The sequence below is a fragment of the Podarcis liolepis genome (genome assembly GCF_965112155.1).
Source record: "Podarcis liolepis genome assembly, chromosome: 7".
NCBI lineage: Eukaryota > Metazoa > Chordata > Lepidosauria > Squamata > Lacertidae > Podarcis > Podarcis liolepis.
Window position 1 is genome coordinate 12,562,494 of NC_139561.1, and position 21,245 is coordinate 12,583,738.

The 21,245-nt window shown below is 49.5% G+C and overlaps 2 protein-coding genes across 6 annotated transcripts in view; one reads left to right on the forward strand and one right to left on the reverse strand.

Moving 5' to 3' along the window:
* Window positions 1–12,251, reverse strand: part of ALPL (alkaline phosphatase, biomineralization associated) — a 60,323-nt gene extending 48,072 nt beyond the window's left edge. The window contains exon 1 of the mRNA XM_083514692.1: window positions 12,081–12,251. The gene's annotated coding sequence lies outside the window, so the exon portion shown is untranslated. The remainder of the gene's footprint in view (window positions 1–12,080) is intronic.
* Window positions 11,332–21,245, forward strand: part of ECE1 (endothelin converting enzyme 1) — a 77,790-nt gene continuing 67,876 nt past the window's right edge. For 2 of the 5 annotated variants that reach the window (XR_014528746.1, XM_083514645.1), the window contains exon 1: window positions 19,959–20,062. Coding sequence is in view for 2 of the 5 variants with exons in the window: in XM_083514645.1 (XP_083370771.1) it covers window positions 20,060–20,062 (3 nt within the window). In the remaining 3 variants the exon portion in view is untranslated. Of the gene's footprint in view, window positions 11,435–19,892; window positions 20,269–21,245 lie in introns of those variants that run through there. The other 3 variants (XM_083514641.1, XM_083514642.1, XM_083514646.1) reach the window with 3 other exon arrangements.

Below are 21,245 nucleotides of genomic sequence, written 5' to 3' on the forward strand. Positions count from 1 at the left end.
TGTGTTTTTATATTTTTCTTGTCTCTGTCTTTGTATCTCTCCTGTTATATTGTACATTGTTAAAACTTAATAAAAATTTTATATATAAAAAAAATAAAAGGCTGTAGATTGTTGAATCAGCCAAAGGAATGCTTTTGCCTGGTGCCTAAAGATATTCAATGAATGTACCAGGAGAGCCTTCCTGGGGAGAGAATTCCACAGATGGGGAGCCACCACAGAAAAGGCCCCGTCTCATGTTGCTACTGTCCAAACCTCACAGAGGCACACAAAGAAGGGCCTCAAATGTTAGGATATAGTCCACCTTAAAATGTTAGGATATGGTCCACCTTAAAAGGGAGCAAGCATGACTGTTGTGTGTCACATGCCTGTTTCCTTCCAGCACAAGTCTGCTGGGATCTTCTGTTTGTATATTACTTTTGCTTTTAGCTGTTTTGCTGGAGACGAAGGGAAGCAGACATGTTTTCCTTTGTTCCTGAACTGTGCTGAATAAATGCTGTAAAGATGCTTACACATTTCTCTGTCTGCCACTTCTGTTGTGAGAAGATTCATTCACTCTGCTGATAGAGCGTGCACGGGTCTCTAAATGTATCTGAGGCTCGTGTCGCTGTCTGATGCTGTTCCAAGGGAGACAGGTGATTGTCCAGCTGCCAGCCGGTGGCTTGAGGCAGCTGGGGGCCTGCCTGACGCCCTCAGCAGTATCCCAACATCAAATGATGATTGCAAGGTCTGGGCCAGTTCATATGGGGAGAGGAAGCCCATGAGGTTTTGCGGTCCTAAGCCATTTAAGGCTTTATAGGTCAAAACCTAGCATGTTGAATTGGGCACAGGAACTACCGTATTTTTTGCACCATAACACTCACGTTTTTCCTCCTAGAAAGTAAGGGGAAATGTCTGTGCGTGTTATGGAGGAAATGCCTACGGGTGGCGGGGGGGATCTGCTGCAGTTGTGAGCAGAGGATCCATGGTTCCCCTTCCTTCCCTCCTCCGAGGCTCGCTTTGAAACAGCAAAGCGGGAGAAGAGCCGCTGAGTGGAAAGGAGAGAGGGACAGAGAGCCTGCTTCTTTAAAGGAGCAAAGCGGGAGAGGAGAGGAGCCGCTTACACGAGTCCTGTCCGGTTGGTTCCTCCCCTTATACCCCTCTTCTTCATTATTAGCAGCATCCTTCTCCACTCACCCCACGCGTGCTCCTTGTCCCTCGAGTGCTTTTCCTTCCCTCCCCACTTAAAACGTGGTTACAAAGCACGGATCCACATGGATCCTCAGGATTTTTGCACTGGGTTACCCCAAATTCACCATCAGATCACATAGCATGTGCATGGCTACATCTTGCACCAAAAAAATCACGCATCCACTGTTGCCTGGGGCCGCAGTGGTGCAAAAACGTGGTTACAAACATGGATCCACATGGATCCTCAGGATTTTTGCATTGGGCTACTCCAAACTCACTGTCAGATCACATGTCTGTGGCCACAAAAATCATACATCCACTGTTTCGTTTCGAACACGTTTGGACACTGAGATCCAGCACCGAGGGCCTTCTGGCGGTTCCCTCATTGCGAGAAGTGAGGTTACAGGGAACCAGGCAGAGGGCCTTCTCGGTAGTGACGCCTACCCTGTGGAACGCCCTCCCAGCAGATGTCAAAGCAATAAACAACTATTTTACTTTTAAAAGTCATCTGAAGGCAGCCCTCTTTAGGGAAGTTTTTAATGTTTGATGCTATACTGTTTTTAATATTCAGTTGGAAGCCGCCCAGAGTGGCTGGGGAAACCCAGCCAGATGGGCGGGGTATAAATAATAAATTATTATTATTATTACTATATATTATATTCGAATATTTTTTTTCTTGTTTTCCTCCTCTAAAAACTACATGCGTGTTATGGTCTGGTGCGTGTTATAGAGCGAAAAATACGGGAATTGGCAGCCCTGAACAGTTGGGCCAGGGCTGGTGTCATATTCTCAAACCGTCTTGCCATGGTTTGCAACCGGGCTGCCAAATTCTGCACCAAATGAAATTTCTGAGCCATCTGCAGAGGCAACCCCATGTTATAACGCATTGCAGTAATCTAACCTAGAGGTTTACCAGCAGGGCTGTCGGAAGCATATCCGGCGCTGTGGTGCAAAGATCCCTCCGGCACGCCCCACCCCAGCAACTCCAAAACAAGGGAGGGGGCAGTGGAAAATGTCCTCTGCCTCCCCCACCGCCCCGATCCCTGGCGTGGTGGCGGCGAAAGCAGGAAAACGTGCTGGGAAAGGGAAGGCTGCCAGCGAAGCCACACAGCTCCCCCACTCTCTAGGGTGCCCCTGAGAGGCCGGCACCCTAGCGCAACGCACCACTAACACCAATGGGAAAGACGGCTCTGGTTACCAGAGCATAGACAATAGGCTGTCCCTGTCTGGATAGGGGCACAGCTGGGCCACCAGCCTTCGCACTCTATGCCACCAAGTCCACCTGAGCCTCAAGTGATCCAGGAGGACCCCCAAGCTACATAGCTGCTCCTTCAGAGGAAGTGTAACCCCCTTAAGAGCAGGCAACCTCCCATCTATTTGGTCTAGAGAACCACCCACTAACAGTGCCTCTGTCTTATCTGGATTGAGCTTCAGTTTGTTGGCTCTCATCCAGTCCAATACTGAGGCAAGGCAGCGGTCCAGCACTTCCACTGCCTCACCTGCAGATGTAAAGGAGGAGTAGAGCTAAGTGCCGTCAGCAGACTACTGACAATGTACTCCAAACCCAGCAGGGGAGATAAAAATGGAACCCTGAGAAGCCCCTCATTGAAGGCTCTATGGGGCTGAAAAGCACTCCCCAACAGTGGCGCAACGGGGGGCGGTGCGCCCTGGGTGCCATGTCTGGGGGGGTGACAAGAAGGCACCCCGCGGGGGCTCGCGGCGGCATGAGCAGCCATCACCAGCAGAGGGTCCTGGCACTGGCGGCAAACCGCCATATACAGCGCATGTTCGGCGTCGCTACGTAGCGACACCCTGCCCCAGGTGTCACGACGCCTTCGTTTGCCCTGCTCCCCAAGCATCACCCTCTGGAAATGACCAACTTAGTAGGAAAAGAACCGCCGCAAAGCAGTGCTAGCCACCCCAACTCAGATAGCTGCTCCAGGTTGATTATATCAAAAGCCGCTCAGAGGTTGAGGAGAATTAACAGAGACACATTTCCCCTGTCTCTCTCCTAATGAAGGTCATCATACAGGGTGACCAAAGCAGTTTCTGTGCCCAAGCCGGGCCTAAAATCCCAATTGAAATGCAGCTAGAAAATCAATTTTTTTCCCAACAGCACCCAGATCTTGGCCAAACCAGGCTCCTTCTGTGGTGGAACTCCTATTTGGGGCCTTCCTGGCTTTTTGCTGGCCCACATAGGACCAGTCTGGATAGTTGGCCTTGGTGAAGACTTGACGTTTTCATCCCCAAATCAGTTTTTGATTTGAGTTTCCATTGAAACGAGGCTGTATTTTAATGTTTTAATGTTGTATTTTAGTCTTCTTTTAAAGTTGTATTTCAATTAATTGTTTTTATACTGGTGTTAGCCCCCCTGAACCCAGTCTTGGCTGGGGAGGGCGGGGTATAAATGAAATTATTATTATTATTATTATTATTATTATTATTATTATTATTATTATTATTATTCGAACCTTGCCGGAGAAGGGGAGCATGGAAAAAGTTTAGACTCCCCTGTATCACACAGCTCCATGGGGCCAAGCGTGACACTGTGGGGTCTCAAGGCAGCCCAGTGGCGTGTGCGTGTCATTTTGGGTGGACCAAATCTGCTTGCCCAAAAGGTGTTTGTTAGTCAAGACTGCATACGAAAAGAATTATGTTTATGAGGAGAAATTCACATTAAAATGCTGATTAATTGTTCTGGAAGTTTTTTGTTTTTTTTAAGGCATTCGCAAACTGTTGTGGAAATATGGAGAACAGGCTGTAAGCTTGGGGGAAATGAGAAACCAAAGAACTAAACATGAGAGCTAACAGCTGATGGATCCACCCTCTGATTTCCTTGGGGGGGTGCGGAAATTATGAGGAAGACAGCCAGCTTAATTCCCCCCAAATACAGGATCTAGGGTTGCTATACGTCTGGAACTTTGCAGACATTGCTGGGATTAGGGGTGGAATCATAGCTGTCAACATTTCCCGTTTTTTATGGGAAATTCCCTTATTCCAAACAGGATTCCTCGCAAGAAAAGTTGACAGCGATGGGTGGAATTAGCATAAATGTCCAGGAAAATCCAGAAGTATGGCAACTGAAGTTGGAAGTGTTAGATTTTGCCAAATTTCCTTTAAAAATAGTTCAAAAACTCTCTTTTTTATTGGAGATCTTGCAAAAAGAAAAAAGATAAAAAAGCTCCACAACTTTGGGCAAAACTTTAAAAAAAGCTCTACAGCTTTGGCCCCAAAAAGCTCAAACATGCAACCCTACTTCCCACACCCATAACCAGGTTAAAGGAGACACATGGGGTCACAGATACACACACCACAACTAGACTTAAGAGGAAAGATTCCCATGACTGGAGGGGCAGGAGGACATTTGAGTCAGTTCTCATTTAAAGGCAGACCTCCCTAAGTTGCACTGTCCAAAAGAATGCGAGAAATTTTCACATCTCTGAATTTTGCAATGTGCTTCTCCCCCCCCCCAAAAAAAAAAACCCAGCATGCACTGATGTGAAGTGTGCATAAAAATGCACATCTTAGTGATTATTTGTAGAGGAGTCGCTTTGGAAAAAATGTGTACAGTCAAACCTCAGTTGTTGAATGTAATCCGTTCCGGAAGCCCATTCAGCTTCTGAAATGTTTGACAACCGAGGCGTGGCTTCTGATTGGTTGCAAGAGCTTCCCACACTCAAACGGAAGCCGCGTCGGATGTCCGGCTCCCGAAAAATGTTCAAAAACTGGAGCATTTACTTCCGGGTTTTCTGCGTCTGGGAGCCGAAACGTTCCAAAACGGAGGCATTCAGGAGCCGAGGTTTGACTGTATACTGTATTGGGGGAAATGGCATGTATATTAGGTACTGTATATATTAATAATAATAATAATAATAAATTTTATTTATACGCCGCCCTCCCTGGCCAGAGCCACACTCAGGGCAGCTAACAACAGTAAAATTACAGTAAAAACATAATGGGGGGGGGGACCAATTTAAAATACAAGTTAAAATGCAATTTAAAATGCAGCCTCATCAAAACCAAAAGGGGAGGGAAACATGAGGGTCAGACTGAGTCCAAACCAAAGGCCAGGCTGAACAGCTCTGTCTTGCAGGCCCTGCGGAAAGATATCAAATCCCGCAGGGCCCTAGTCTCTTGTGACAGAGCATTCCACCAAGTCGGGGCCAGTACTGAAAAGGCCCTGGCCCTAGCTGAGACCAATCTAACCACGTTGGGACCTCCAAGGTGTTGTCATTTGTGGACCTTAAGGTCCTCCGCGGGGCATACCAGGAGAGGCAGCCCTGTAGTTATGTGGGTCCTAGGCCACACGTAGTAGTGTATATTAGGGGGAAATGTGTATTAGGGTGGATTTTAATTTGGGCTTTTTTTTTCTAACCAATGTGGAAGTGTGGAGAACTGGACTTGGTTGGAAAAATGAGAAGCCAAAATTGGCAAGTGTTGCCCAGCCCAGCCCAGCCCAGCCCCTCTCTCTTTTTATTTATATTTTTAAATCCATAATCACTGGAAGAGGCCCCTGGAGGCATCGGCAGACCTTGCTGCGCGTGGCCAGCAGGACGTCACTCAATGCCAAAGGGGCAAAGGAGTGATGGAGGTCAGCCTGAATAATTCTTGTACGCAAGAGCACACACACACACTTTAACATTTTAATTACATTGCATTGATCGGGAGAGTGCTCTGCAAACCATCCATGTGGCCTCCCCAGGTCTCTCGCTCGCTCTCGTTCATCACCGATCTGGCTCCAAAAGGACACAGAAGGAATCCCGACATGTTTCAGCTGTGATCGCTGCAGCTGAGTCACAGCCCAACCCAATCCAGGTTGACTTAGAAGTAAGCCCCATGCTATACAGCTGTATGCATAGGGGCTGCAGCCTTAACTCCGAGCACGGGAGAATCAGGGCCTGCCCAAGACATTTTGCTGACTGAGGCAAAAAGGGCAGGATTTCACCATCCTCCCCACTCCCAATTCCAGAGGCAGAATCCAACCGGATGGACAGTTGAATCTTAGGGCAGCCCTGGGAATGGGGGCAAGATTCTCCACCACCCTGAAGGCAGCATGAGGCTAGCTTAGGAGGAACTGGGTAGGAGATAGAGCTTGGAAAGAGGATTCCCACAACATTGTGCTGTGTGAGAAAGGGTCTCTGGCTCCGCTCATATCTTAAAAGATAAGGTAAAAAGGTAAAGGACCGCTGGACGGTTAAGTCCAGCAAAAGGCGACTATGGGGTTGTGGTTCATCTCGCTGCCAGGCCAAAGGAGCTGGTACTTGTCCACAGACAGCTTTCTGGGTCATGTGGCCAGCAGGACTAAACCACTTCTGGTGGAACTGAACACTGTGACAGAAACCAGAGTGCACAGAAACACCGTTTATCTTCCTGCCACATCGGTACCTATTTATCTACTTGCACTGGTGTGCTTTCAAACTGCTAGGTTGGCAGAAGCTGGGACAGAGCAATGGGAGCTCATCCTGTCACGGGGATTCAAACAGCCGACCTTCCGCTCAGCAAGCGCAAGAGGCTCAGTGGTTTAGACCACAGCATCACCAGCATCCCTACTCCACTGAGAAGAGAATTGTAATGGGATATAGAACTCTCAGCACAATATTTAGTTTAATTGGAATCTCTTTTATTGTCCTTTTAATCTACTGGCTTGAGTCCTATCCTGTCAAGCAGCAGAAAACAAGCTCTTCCACGGGACAGCCCTTCCTATTACCAAGTTCAATGAAACATGCAATAGCATAGCTGTGTGATCGCCTGTCAAGGGGATGGGATTACAAAGATAATTCCAGCATCGAGTATAAAAATCGAGACCATCTGAAAATCAGCACAGGTGGGAGAGAGAAATCTGGTGTATCTAAAGCCTTGCAGTAACCTTATCCTTCTCCTTGACATGCAAAAGAAGAGAGGTTTAGCTCCGTGAAGGGTATACACTTTGGGGAAACTGCTGCTGGTTTCTCGCCAGAGCCACTGCAACCCACCATATGAGGGATATGAAGGTATTAAGTGAGTTATAGTATCAATTGGCTGCATGCACACACCATCCAACAACTAAGAATACGGCTTGCCCCAAATAATTCCCAGAACTGTAGCTCACCCCTCACGGGCTTACAATTCCTAAATGCAGTGCCCAGGATTCTTTGTGGGAAGCTATGCACTTTAAGAAGGGACGTGGGTGGCGCTGTGGGTAAAACCTCAGTGCCTAGGACTTGCCGATCGCATGGTCGGCGGTTCGAATCCCCGCAGCGGGGTGAGCTCCCGTCATTCGGTCCCAGCTCCTGCCCACCTAGCAGTTCGAAAGCACAATTAAGTGCAAGTAGATAAATAGGTACCGCTTTCTAGCAGGAAGGTAAACGGCGTTCCGTGTGCTGCTCTGGTGCCGGTTCGCCGGAGCAGCTTTGTCACGCTGGCCACGTGACCCGGAAGTGTCTGCGGACAGCGCTGGCTCCCGGCCTCTAGAGTGAGATGAGCGCACAACCCTAGAGTCTGTCAAGACTGGCCCGTACGGGCAGGGGTACCTTTACCTTTACCTATGCACTTTAAGGGTGGCGCTGTGGGTTAAACCACAGAGCCTAGGACTTGCCAATCAGAAGGTCGGTGGTTTCAATCCCCACGACGGGGTGAGCTCGCGTTGCTCGGTCCCTGCTCCTGCCAACCTAGCAGTTCGAAAGCACATCAAAAGTGCAAGTAGATAAATAGGTACCACTCCGGCGGGAAGGTAAACAGCGTTTCCGTGCACTGCTCTGGTTCGCCAGAAGCGGCTTAGTCATGCTGGCCACATGACCCGGAAGCTGTACACCGGCTCCCTTGGTCAATAAAGCGAGATGAACGCCACAACCCCAGAGTCATCCACGACTGGACCTAATGGTCAGGGGTCCCTTTACCTTTACCTATGTGCTTTAAGGCTATAAGATAGGGCATGGGTGGATAACAGAGCAGAAATGTTATATCAAGTCCAGGTAGCTAGTTATACATTTGCGAGCTGAGATATAATATCAAGGAGTCTTGTAGCTGCGGTGTGATGAGATCAGGAAGGCAAGGGGCGCTCGCAAAAATTCAAGTTACAGAGAAGCCTGAACATATTGGCAAGGAGTCTACAGTAAAACCCTGTTTTTAAAACCCTGTAATCACACGGCATCATCAGGCAACTCCTGGCTTGCTAAGAACCTTCCCTACCCCCTGGCCTGATTGATCAAATAAAGCCTATGCTGCCTCGGAATCATATAGCACAGCTTAGCTCAGCTGGTTAGAGCATGGTGCTGATAACGCGAAGGTTGCGGGTTCGATCCCCGTATGGGTCAGCTGCATATTCCTGCATTGCAGGGGGTCAGACCAGATCAGGGGTCAGCAAACTATGGCCCAGGGGCCAGATGCAGCCCACCAGGCTTGTAAATCTGGCCCGCGAACCCTGCCGCCCACTCAGTCAGTCCCTGCGCTGAGCTAAACCGGCGCAGCGCGGCGTTTCCTTGAAAATAGTTCCTTGCTGCGCGGGGAATGACTTCTGCAATGCTGGCACGGCTTCGGATTGGCTGCAAGAAGCTCCTGCAGCCAATCCAAAGCCGTGGGTGCAACTGGGCATCTAAACCCGCACACTGAGGTAAACCCAGCGCGGCCATGGATGGAGAGACCGGCGGGCGGGCAGCGGGTCTGGGCATCATGACGGGCACATCATGGGGCTTCAACTGGAGCTTGGCATGCCTGCTGGCCCCACACCTGGTGCCCGGCTCGGTGCTGCTGCTGGAGGAGCGCTCGGCAGCCGCGCTGGAGCAGCTGGAGGGTGAGCTGTGCGCCGTCTGCCTGGCACTCCGCCTGCGCGGCCTGCCCACCAACCTGGCCTTGGACGACGGGCTCCAGTGCGTGGTGCACGGTGCCTGGGAGTTTCGTGGGGATGGGCCGATGGAGTGTCTGCTGCTCATCAACAACGCCAGTGAGTAGGCAGTGCAGAGACACACTCCTGAGTGCGTGCAGAGTGCATTCCTCCGGAGGCAGCTGTGAGACCAGCTTGCAAGGTATTTATATTTTTCAAAATATAGTCCGACCCCCCACAAGGTCTGAGGGGCAGTGGAGCAGTCCCCTGATGAAAAAGTTTGCTGACCCCTGGACTAGATAGTCTTCAGGGTCGCTTCTGACTCTACAGTTCTAAGATCTCTTACTTGCTTTGAGTGCTAGATGATATTAGAAGGGGACATGTGTTTGCACTGAAATGATTTTAACAAATCAGGGAAGGATCAAAGCTGCGTTGCAGAGGGCCCTGGCCTGCAGGCAGGAATATCTTATGTTCAGTTCCCCAATGCCATCTCCAGGCTGGGAGAGACCCCTGAATCTGAACCCCCAGGGTGCTGCTGCCAGTCAGTGTAGGCAACCCTGAGCTAGATGGACCCGCTGGTCTGACTCGGAATAAGAGCAGCTTCCTATGTCCCTACAGGCGGGTTGCAGCGACAAAGGAGAGAGCGAATTTAAGCACTTGGGAACTGCATCCCGTGCCTGACATCTCCTGGGTTTGTAAGGATAGTGGCAACTGCCAGATGAAACACACTCCATCAGTCACCCCAGTTGCAAAGGTCTTATAAGATTTGGAGAAAGGGAGAATTAGCCATCAATAACCTGATGGGCCAACAGAGGCGGCTGCCTCATTCTCCCTGCTTTTTTTGTGACTTTGAATTTATTATGCGTTTGCTAAATTGCTGGGTTCCCCCTCCCCCCATTTGATTTGTAAATGGGCTTCTCCCCCTGCCTCTCCTCCCCCCCCCCATCCCGCCGCCACCAATTCTTCAGTCTTGCCCACACACCACATCTAAGGACAGGCTGTGGGGCTGTGGCTGCAATTATTCTGTGCTTTCCAGCAACTGGGATTCAGAAGCATTCCTGAATCCAGCTCTGGAGGCATAGCAAAGCCACCCCAGCTATCGCCCTCTCCTCCCTGGACATTTGCCCAAACTTCTTTTAAAGCCATCCACCTTGGCGGTCATCGCTGCCTCCTGCAGCAGTGAGTTCCATAGTTCAACTATGTGCTGAGTGAAGGACTCTCTTTCATCTTTCCTGAATCTTCAAACGTTCCATTGGCGTTCTTTAGTGTCAAGGAGACCGGGAGGAAAACTTTGCTCCCTTCACTTTCTCCATGCCGTCCTGAATTTTATACACTTCTGCTGTGTCCCCTCTTGCTTGCCTTTTCATAGCATCTTAGAGTTGTAAGGGCTCCCCAACGGTCATCTAGTCCAACCCCCTGCAATGCAGAAACTTCAGCTCAAGCATCCATGACAGACAGCTAAACTGAAATGTTTGAGGATGTTTTTCCCTGTTATGAGTCCCTCTTTTATTTATTTTCAGTTTGGGGGCAATTTTTCACCTTGTTTCATGTTCACAGCATGCTTTTTCGTTTAGCATTGTTTTCTGAATCTCTCACCTCTCTTTCCTCTGGCAGCGAGACCTGGGTTCAAGTCTTGCTGCCTGGCCTGGGTTATAAAGTAACCTGACAGAGCCCCATGCAAGGAAACTCCTGCAAAGAATGGGGCTTCCCCCCCCAAAAAAAACCCCAACCCCAAACAGCTGAGGCAATGAAATTGCCACCACGAAGCAGACGGTACCTTTGCAAAAACTTTTCAGTCGTTCTTGGAAACCACATCGCTGGGTGTAGGTGCTATTGAAAGCCAAAAAAGCAGTACGTACAGGAATATTGTGGAAGGCAATGTCTGGTGCAGGAATAAATTTCCTAATGCATCGCAGATGGGGAGGGGGTGGGGGAACGGTTGCTGACTTTGGGGGAATGGTGGAAGGAGGAAACTGCCTTTCCTAGCTGGACGCAAATGACCTGTTGGAGGAACTGAAGGAGCAGCCACCATGCCAGAAATCTCTCTGCCCCACAGAGGCGCTTGGGGAGAAAGGGGGTGGGGGCAAGGAGGCTGCGGCCCACCCCCACCCCCAGCTTTGCACACCCCCCGTTCAATCCTAAAAGGCATCTGCATTTAGGGCTGAGAGGGACCTTTGCCCGAGAGCCGCTGCCAGCCAGTGCAGACGACACTGAATCCGCACCAGGCAGCTCCCTGCGCTCCTCTTCAAAATGCTTTGGAACAATGAGGACTAGAATATTTTAGAAGGAGCATAGCGCAGTGGGAGAGCACCAGCGTCGCAGGAAGGAGGTCCGAGGCGCAAAAAAGGCATCTCCACCTGAAGCGGACCGTGCGGAAGGGATCTTCTCCACCGGACCCTCTGCAGAACTGCACCCCAGCAGAGCAAAGACCCCTTGGCTGGGCTCACCCGGAGCTCCCTTCAATCCACAGTAAGAGCTCCGGCTGTTTTCTGATCTCCCTTAAAGCTTCTTGTAATTTATTTATTTTTGCCCCTCCGCGCTGCAGCCCCCCCCCCAAGTGCTGCCCCCAGGCCTTGGCTCTTGCGCCCCTTTCTTTCGGATCCGTTTCAGAAACTCCCATCCCGGCTGGCAGCAAGAGGAAGCTGAAGGGAGGCTTGGCCACCCCCGTTGCCCACCTGCCTCCACCGAGGACCACCCCTCTCGGGGGAGCGAAAGATCAGCTCTCTCGCCTCCCCTTCCCCTCGTCTCCCGGCGCGCTGAAACCAGGGAGTCCGCAGCTAAGGCACTCTGCACATGGGCAGGGGGCTGTGGTCCGGGAAAGGAGCTCGGGAGAGGAGCGCCTCTGCTGCTTCCCGGGAGAGAAAGAGAGAAAGAGAGAAAGAAAGAGAGAGAGAGAGAGAGAGAGAGAGAGAGAGAGAGAGAGAGAGAGAGAGAAAGAAAGAAAGAAAGAAAGAAAGAAAGAAAGAAAGAAAGAAAGAAAGAAGAGGGAGGGAGGGAGGGAGAGAAAGAGAGAGAAGAGGAAAGGGGAGAGAAAAGCGTGCCCTTGTCCGGAGGAGGAATAAGGGGGCCGGAGGAGGGGGGATTCCCTGGGGGGCGCCTGGCCCCATAGCCTCACCTCCAGCTCTGATGCGCGTCGCCTCCTCCGCCAGCCGCTGCCCTCGTTCACTGCGCCGGCACCATCTGCCTGCAGCGCGGGCATCGCCGGAGGGCCCCGCGGGCCTTTTTAAAGGGGGAGAGGGAGGGAGGGGGACAGGGAGTGTCAGTCACTGGACCCCCCCCCCCTCCCTCTCGGCTGGGAAGGAAAAGGGACTGGCTGCTGCCCCATCGTAAGAGCCAGGCGGGATTCTGCTGCCCTCTGCCGGGCGGGAACGGAAAGGCAGCTCCCTTCCTCTGTCTCCAGCGGAGCTGAGCGTCGGAGCAGCTGCTGGGCATTCAGAAGGCGCCGAGCTCAGTCCCCAAAGGCAGCGTCCCCAGGCCCCGACAGAGTGTTGTTGCTGTGGGTGTTGTTGTTGTTAAATAATTTTTTATTAATTTTAACATATTACTTATCATACATGCAACAAACTTCACTTCTTATACAATCTTTTTGGACTTCCATCAGCACCTCTGATGATCCACCATTATTCTCACTTCTTCTGCATTTCTTAAATTCATATTGCCTTTAATTATCTTAACTAACAATTCTCCTCTTTACCAATTTTTGCAATGAGTCAAATAATTCACCTCACAAAACTTCTTGCAAATCTACAAACGTAATCTGATCGTCACAATTACTTTTCAAATAGTCCGTGAATTTACACCAGTCTTCTGTGAATCTCTGGTCCTGCTGGTTTAGATTTCTTCCTGCTAGTTTATCTAATTCGGCATAGTTCATCAATTTCAGCTGTTGGTGTCCCCCCCCCCCGTCTTCATCCACGGAGGACCCTAAGGTCCACAAATGACAACACCTTGGAGGTCCCAGGTCGCAAGGTGGTTAGGTTGGTCTCAACCAGGACCAGGGCCTTTTCAGTACTGGCCCCGACTTGGTGGAACGCTCTGTCACAAGAGACTAGGGCCCTGCGGGACTTGACATCTTTCCGCAGGGCCTGCAAGACAGAGCTGTTCCGCCTGGCCTTTGGTTTGGACTCAGTCTGACCCTTATGTTTCCCTCCCCTTATGGTTTTGATCTATGGGCTACTATTAAAATGAGGCTGCATTTTAAATTATATTTTAACCTGTATTTTAAATTGGTTTGTTTTTTGTTTTATTTTTAATTGTAATTTTACTGGTGTTAGCCGCCCTGTGCCCGGCTCTGGCCAGGGAGGGCGGGGTATAAATAAAACATGATTACAGTGGTGCCTCGCAAGACGAAATTAATTCGTTCCGCGAGTTTTTTCGTCTTGCGGTTTTTTCCGTCTTGCGAAGCACGGTTTCAGAAAAGTTTTGGAAAAGCTTCAAAAATCACCAAACGGTGTTAAGAAAAAGGAAACAAACTTGCAAGACGTTTCCATCTTGCGAAGCAAGCCCATAGGGGAAATCGTCTTGCGAAGCAGCTCAAAAAACCAAAATCCCTTTCGTCTTGCGAGTTTTCCGTCTTGCGAGGCATTCGTCTTGCATGGTACCACTGTATTATTATTATTATTATTATTATTATTATTAGCTAAACCCTCCCTGACAGGTAGGCCATTCAGCCTCTGCTTAAAAACCTCCATGGAAGGAGACTCCAACAGCTCCCATTAATTAGATAATGTTTATTTATTGTTTGTGATTATCTTTGTTGTATTGTAGTTGTGTAGTTTTGTTTTCATGTTGCAAGCTGCCTTGATCACGGTCTGAAGTGTGGCAATGCCGCATACATATAAAATTGTGTGTTTGTGTGTGTGTGTGTCACATTATTTCAAAAGAGAGGGGCTGAGAACTGATGTGCTGATATACATAGGATATACATTTATTATTTATTCACCTCATAAACATTTATGTGCGCTACTTGACTGTAACAAACCAACCAACCAACCTCAAAGTGCTTTACAAATAAAAGATAAAACGACAAAATTCTCAATACAGAAAACCAACAGCAATAATTTGGTTTTGTACATTTGTTTAGCATGAATACAAAAAAAGCAATGACTATTTGATTCAATTCTAGTTCCCCACCTTTGATAAGTTAAATATAACAATACTCTTTTTTTAATATGGTATACAGAGCGGTGTCTCAATCACTGTACCACTTCTGATTTTGCCTATTTCATTCACAGACTAGTTAAATTGGGGGGGCAGCTCTATAGTATTGGTGGGTGTGCCCCCAATCACAGGTGACCTGAGAGAGCGCTCTGTGTGTGTACACCTGTGGGCATTAAGAACTTGAGAGGTGCATTGTAACCAGTCCAGCAGAATGCATTTTATATCTACAAAGAGGGCCAGACAGAGACTTCCATGTCCTCTTTACCTGAAACAATTATATCCCAGCCTTTTCCATATTTTTTTTTTAAGTTCAAAGCATAACCGAGCAGCATAACTAATGAATCAAAAAGCTGGGATCAAACATTAAGGTAGATAAACCTTAAGCAAAACAGCAAGTGAGTAACTAATTAACAGAGAACCTTCACAGCTTGCTTCCTGCTGGCAAGAAGGCACAAGGAATTTTAGTTCTGAAGAAAACAGCAGCAGTTCCTCACGGTGAGAAAAATATAATAATTAGCAGGGCTGCTGAGACATCAGCCGATTCATCCGTTGTTTGACTTTAAAAGATTTCCAACAGTTCACCGGGCAGCAGTTTAACAATATATTTTTTTATGTGAGGAATTCTAAAAACTGCAGATGTCAAGGGCCAACACACACAGCACAGCACAGCACAACACAGCACAACACAACACACACACAACTTCTGCTAGGCTCTGTCTCTCTCTCTCTTGCAGTTCCAAGCATTGGCCAGCAGGCTGCAGTGTTGGCAAATAAACGTTCCCCCACCTCCTAGCGCTGTCGGTCTCTTCTCTCAGACGGCAGCGCTGGGGCTGCAAAAGAAATATTTTTTAAAATAGGGGGGAGTTGGCTGAGGTGCCATAGGCCAATTGCCTATGCAGTCCAGCATCCTCACAGATCCGGGGGTGTGGTGGAGGGGACTGCAAAAGCAACCCCCAGCTGTTCATCCTGAGCCCTCCAGCCCCATCCCTCTACTGCCCCGTGGCCTCTCCTGGGTCCCCTAAAGTGCTCTTTTGGGTGTGTTCATCACCAGCGTTGAACGGTGCCACCCTTTCTCCATTTCCCTCAGACAGCAAAATATATAGGGCTGGCCTCATCCCAGAGCAGAACCAGGGTGGTACTTGCAAACAGCTCTGGATCACTCGCGCCAGTGAGCCAAGCTGCATGCAAGGCCGGAAACGCACACCCATGTCTAGTGGGTGTGAAAATATACAGGGATGTCATTTTGAAACTCCCTGGGCTGTTTCCATAACCACCCTTGAAAAGACAGGGCAAGCCGCTTCTGCTTGGAAAGCCCAAAGCCCATCTCCTGATCCGCCCTGCACCTAGAAACCTCCAATGAGCAACATTTTCCTGCTCCAGATCTGCCCTCCAAAGGTTTTGGACTACAGTTCCCATCAGCCTCAGCCAGTAGAGTACAAAGGACCACCAGAGGCAGCCCTGCTGTACCTTGTTTTCTACCTATTTGGGTGCAAGGAGCATTCCATAGGGGTTGCCAAGATAGATTTGGAGAGGAAACAGCTGGAGTTGGATGCAGCTGCTGCAAAAGACCCTTGAAAATGCCCCAGAAACTTCTAATAACAGTTGCCCTTCTGTCCACAGAACAACCCTGGGAGGCAGGCTAGGCTGAAGGACAGTAACTGGCCCAAGGCCACTCAGTGAACTCTCTGGCTCAATAGGAATTCGAACCCGGCTCTCCCAGGTCCTACTCCAACATTCTTATGCACAACACCAGACTGGGCTGGGCTGTGGTTAATGAGTTGGGGTGCACTCTGCACATGACTAGAGGCCCTCTTTTCTTCTTTTTTCACAAGTTCCACGATTGTGTTCTGACACTTATAAAAAAAAGTGGTGTGGAATTGAACCTTGACACAAATAAACTCCTTTCTCTCTCCCCCTCCCTCCCTCGCTGCTCTAAATCTGGATCTTCCAGCTGTCCGGGCAGCTTTTAAAGTCGCCCTGTTGTTAACCTTGAAGGGGCTTGCAGAAGGAGGTTTGACAATGGTCTTGTGGGGGCAGGATGGTTGGTTGGGTGGCTAAATATTTGTGAACCCGGGACTTCTGCAGATGCAAGACTGTTCTGCTTGGACGTCCACCAACTCATCTTGAACTTGTGTCAAAGCTCAATTTTCTGCGACGAAAATACTGTGGCTTCCCTGCTGTTCCTCAGTTGTTGTTCAGATTGGGCCTTCCTTTAAACCGGAGAGGGGTAATGTCACTCATAAAGATGGTGGTCTGGTTTTGATTACAGCAGAAGAGAGATGGAAAGAGAAAGAGAGAAGGAAACTGAGTGGAGGAAGGGCTGGGATTTGCTCAAAGCTTCTCTGCTCCCCTGCAAATCCTTGCAGATTCTGGGACTCCTCGGGCTGATAAGTGCAACCGGGTCTTTATTGCCTCAATTTTCCTCCCCAGAGCAGACTTCTCTGAGATGATGCCCTCCAGATGTTTTGGTCTACATCTCCCACCAGTCCATAAGAAAAGCATTGCATCATCATCATTTATTTATACCCCGCCCATCTGGCTGGGTTTCCCCAGCCACTCTGGGCAGCTTCCAACAAAACACTAAAATACAATAACCTATTAAACATTAAAAGCTTCCCTAAACAGGGCTGCCTTCAGATGTCTTCTAAAAGTTTGGTAGTTATTTTTTTCTTTGACATCTGGTGGGAGGGCGTTCCACAGGGCGGGTGCCACTACCGAGAAGGCCCACTGCCTGGTTCCCTGTAATTTGGCTTCTCTCAGTGAGGGAACTGCCAGAAGGCCCTCGGCACTGGACCTCAGTCCAGGCAGGACGATGGAAGTGGAGACGCTCCTTCAGGTATACTGGGCCGAGGATCAGGCCAAAGGGGGCCCATCGGATCCAGCAGGGGCCAACCAGAAACCCAAAAACAGGACCTGAGCAAAAGACCAACTCTCCCCTCCTGCAGTTTCCAGCAATTGGGATTCAGAAGTATCGCTGCCTCCTCCTCTTAGGAGTTTAAAACATCTGGAGGGCATCTTTGGGCTGGCTGCCCGCCGTCTCTCCTCCTCTCTCTAGTCTATCTTTCGTTCCCCCAGCCCAATCTCTTCCCAAAATCTCAGACAGGCTCCACGCTGGGCACAGGCCACGAGGGAAGTCCCGGCTTCGACCGAACCATCACAAGCCCACCTTGACTCCACAGTCAGTATTAATATTGACATTCGCAAGCCAACCAAGCCATTAAACTGTTTGCACGTCTTGTGTCAACCAGTTTTAAAACCCAAGGGTTATTTTTAGGACAAGCTGGAGATGCTTACGAATTGCGGTGGGGAAGCAGTGGTACAGTCCCCCCAGGAACATCTCCTGGGCAGGCTTGCCCCACCAAAAAAAGGGGGGTGTGTGCTCTTGTAGGTTTTCTGACCCACTCTTTTGCTTCAGTGTCAGATTTGCACAGAAGTTGTTACTCACAGTGGATCGAACAGCAGGTTTCATCTCGTGGTTTTTTTAATTATTAAAAAAAATGGTTTATTAACATCGACAAAAGGTGCAAAAATAGCAAAAAGGAAAACAAAGCGTCAAAAAATTAAAGCACAAAATCTCACAGCTCGGAAGGACAAAAGTACCAAGACCCAGCGCAGCTCCAAAGGAATATTAAAAGTATTCACTCATACAAAGGCTCCCCTGGCAAATAATGAAGATTTGTAAAAATAAAAGTATTTTCCACCTGTGAGTTCTGTCATGATTGAGAATGAAGGTTCCATATACAGTGGTACCTCGGGTTAAGTACTTAATTCGTTCCGGAGGTCCGTTCTTAACCTGAAACTGTTCTTAACCTGAAGCACCACTTTAGCTAATGGGGCCTCCCGCTGCAGGAGTCTGTAACCTGAAGTGGAGTCTGTAACCTGAAGCACATGTAACCCGAGGTACCACTGTAGTCTTAAATGAGCCAGACATTTGCAGATACTGGTGGCAGGAAGCAACGGTGTGTCTCAGTATTTGTATAAGAAATAAAATCATAAATTGTCATAAATTTTTTTTGGGGGGGGAGAGAGAGACACTATCAGGGTAACTGTGGGCAAAGGTCGTGGCAGGTCTGCTCTGCATTCAAAGAGGTTTGGTACCACAATGCCTGTTGCTATCTGTAACGGAAAGAGAACAGTTTCCATTCTGCAAACAGAACGTGCTTAGACTGATTTGATTACCAGAGAAACCAGAAACCACGGGGGGGGGGGAGTGTTCCAGGAGGAAGCAAAAGGGGGGAAAGGCAGATTGGCATCTGTCTCTTCTCTGTAAATAAGGTGCATTGCGTCAACACCAAAAGCAATTGGCCATCGTGTTGCTAGGATCTCCCCCTCTTTGTTCCCCCCTTCACTTTATTCCAGTTTTATAATTATAGTTAAAATCACACACAAGCTTTTTTGTTTGTTTGTTTGGGGTTATTTTGCAACAAGAATAGAATCGTAGAATCATAGAGAGTTGGAAGGGAGCCAAGGGTCATCTAGCCCAACCCCCTGCAATATATTGTTGTTGTTGTTATTAATAATAATAATTAAATTTATATACTGCCCTATACCCAGAGGTCTCAGGGTGGTTCACAAAAAAGATCACAACATATAAATTCAAAATAAAAACAACAACCCAATAATAAAGGTAAAGGGACCCCTGACCATTAGGTCCAGTTGTGGTCGACTCTCGGGTTGCGGCGCTCATCTCGCTTTATTGGCCGAGGGAGCCAGTGTACAGTTTCCGGGTTATGTGGCCAGCATGACTAAGCTGCTTCTGGTGAACCAGAGCAGCGCATGGAAACGCCTTTTACCTTCCCGCCAGAGCGGTACCTATCTATCTACTTGCACTTTTGATGTGCTTTCGAACTGCTAGGTTGGCAGGAGCAGGGACCGAGCAACGGGAGCTCACCCTGTCGCGGGGATTCAAACCACCAACCTTCTGATGGGCAAGCCCTAGGTTCAGTGGTTTAACCCACAGCGCCACCCGTGCCCCAACCAATAATACTCCCCTCCCCCAAAAAGAGCCATATTTTAAAACGGTTGGTTGACCTGTCGATCAGGTCAGCCAAAGGCCTGGTTAAAAAGGAATGTTTTTGCCTGACGCCTGAAGCTGATTTATTTATTTATCTCATAAAATGTATATACAGCGTAACTGTCGTAAAAGAACGGCAGCAAACCTGAAAGTGACTTACAAAAAAATCAAGAAATAATTACAATACTGTACTGTACTTTAAAACCTTTTAGCTCAAGTATTAATGATAATGATGATGATGACAATAATAATAATAATAATAATAATAATAATAATAATAATAATAATAATAATAATAATATAGTATACCACTCCATATACACATGTCTCAGGATACTTCACAACATAAAATCACACTATAAAAACACAAAACACATAATAAAAACAAAAACAAGAACCCAATAATCCCCCCCAGCGCATTTTAAAAGAGCACTGGAGTAGCTTAAAATACTTTAGCTCAGTCGGTTAAAGCGTCGCGCTAGCAACGCCAAGGTTGCAGGTTCGATCCCCGCGAGGGACAGCTGCATATTCTTGCATTGCGGGGGTCCCTTCCAACCCTGCGATTCTATCAGATATCCAGGAGCTGATATACTGTGTACCAAAACGGCGATGATGGGAGTCGGGAGCCCAGCGGCATCCTCCCTCCCCCTGCAGAGGCGCACCTGGGCACGAGGAAAGGGTTAATTCCCGGGCGAGGAAATCCCGCCCACGCCGCCCCCAACCCCGGGCGCGGATTGGCTGCGCAGGGCCAGGTGCGCCCTCCCGTCCGGCCGCCATTGGACCGTCGACACGCCACTCCGCTCCGCTCCTCCGGCCGGGCTGAGGCGCCGCAGCAGCGGCGGCGGCGGCGCTCAGTTGGCGCGCAGCTGCTGCCCGGCCAGGCTGACGAAGGGACGGGAGGCGAGCGCCGCGCAGCCGCCATGGTGAGTTCGGGCGCGGGGTGGAGAGAGGGCGTCGGGCCAGGCCGCCGCGAGGCCTCGGTCGGGGCCGGACGCCCGAGCTCGGGCAGGCAGCACGAGGGAGCGCCAGGCACCCGCCTAGTCCTCAGCGCGCGCAGGCGGAGAAGGAGCCTCCGGGTGGCGAGAAGGGAGGCGGCCTAGCAAAGCCAGCGCGGAAAGAGAGCCTCCAGGTGCAGGAGCAGTCTATCTCAGAATGCCTGAGGAGCGGGAGGCGGCAAGGGGAGGGTGTCTCCCGCTTCCACATCCCCCTTGCCGGTTCCCCGGTGCCGCTTTGCAGCCTTTCTCAAGCTGTGAGTCCCCAGATGTCGTTGAACTACAACTCCCATCACCCCTAGCTAGCAAGGCCAGAGCTCAGGGATGATGGGAGTTGTAGTCCAACAAACATCTGGGGACCCACAGCTTGAGAACCGCACCCAGGTCTCTGCGGCCCTGAGGTTGGTTGTAGGACGATTCGTGCATGGCAGGGGGTTGGACTGGATGACCCTCGGCTCCCTCCTGACTCAAACAAATTATGCTTTTCAGCTTTGTACATTTCACTAATTTTACAAACATTTTGAGATTTCTTGACTTCCTTCCCCCTTTTTCTGTGGTTCCTTGAGTTTATTTTTAGTATCATCTGCACATCCTTATTAACTTAATTTGCTCATTTATTCATCTACTTTAAATATATGCTCTTTATAAGGCTGTATACCTCCCCTCTTGCCATGTCTCCCACCCAGTCCCAGGCACACAGGAGGGCGGAGCCAGCCAGCCAGCCAGCCACCTCGCTGGCTAGGTCACCCCCAAACTCATGGCACAGAGCTGCCCGCAGAAGAAGAGCCCACTGTGGCGCTCCGACTGACGGGTGGGCTCTTCCCCGGACTCAACTCTCAGGCCCTGCACTCATGGTCTGGGGCCCCTGAGAGCCCAGTGCCCGGGTGCCCCGCAACCCTAGCACCTGTGACGGCCCTGCTCCCACCCGTCACTGCCCCTTGTCGGGTCGCCTGGCCCTTGAGTATATGTGTGCACAGAATTGGAAATCAAGGCACCCCGAACTGTTTTGGGGGAACGCAGGGAGCAAATTTGGAAAAAGATTTCCAAATGTCACGCACGCCCCAAAATACCCATTTTTGTGGAAGGAAAGGCTGCTAGGGCTGAGATACTGCCC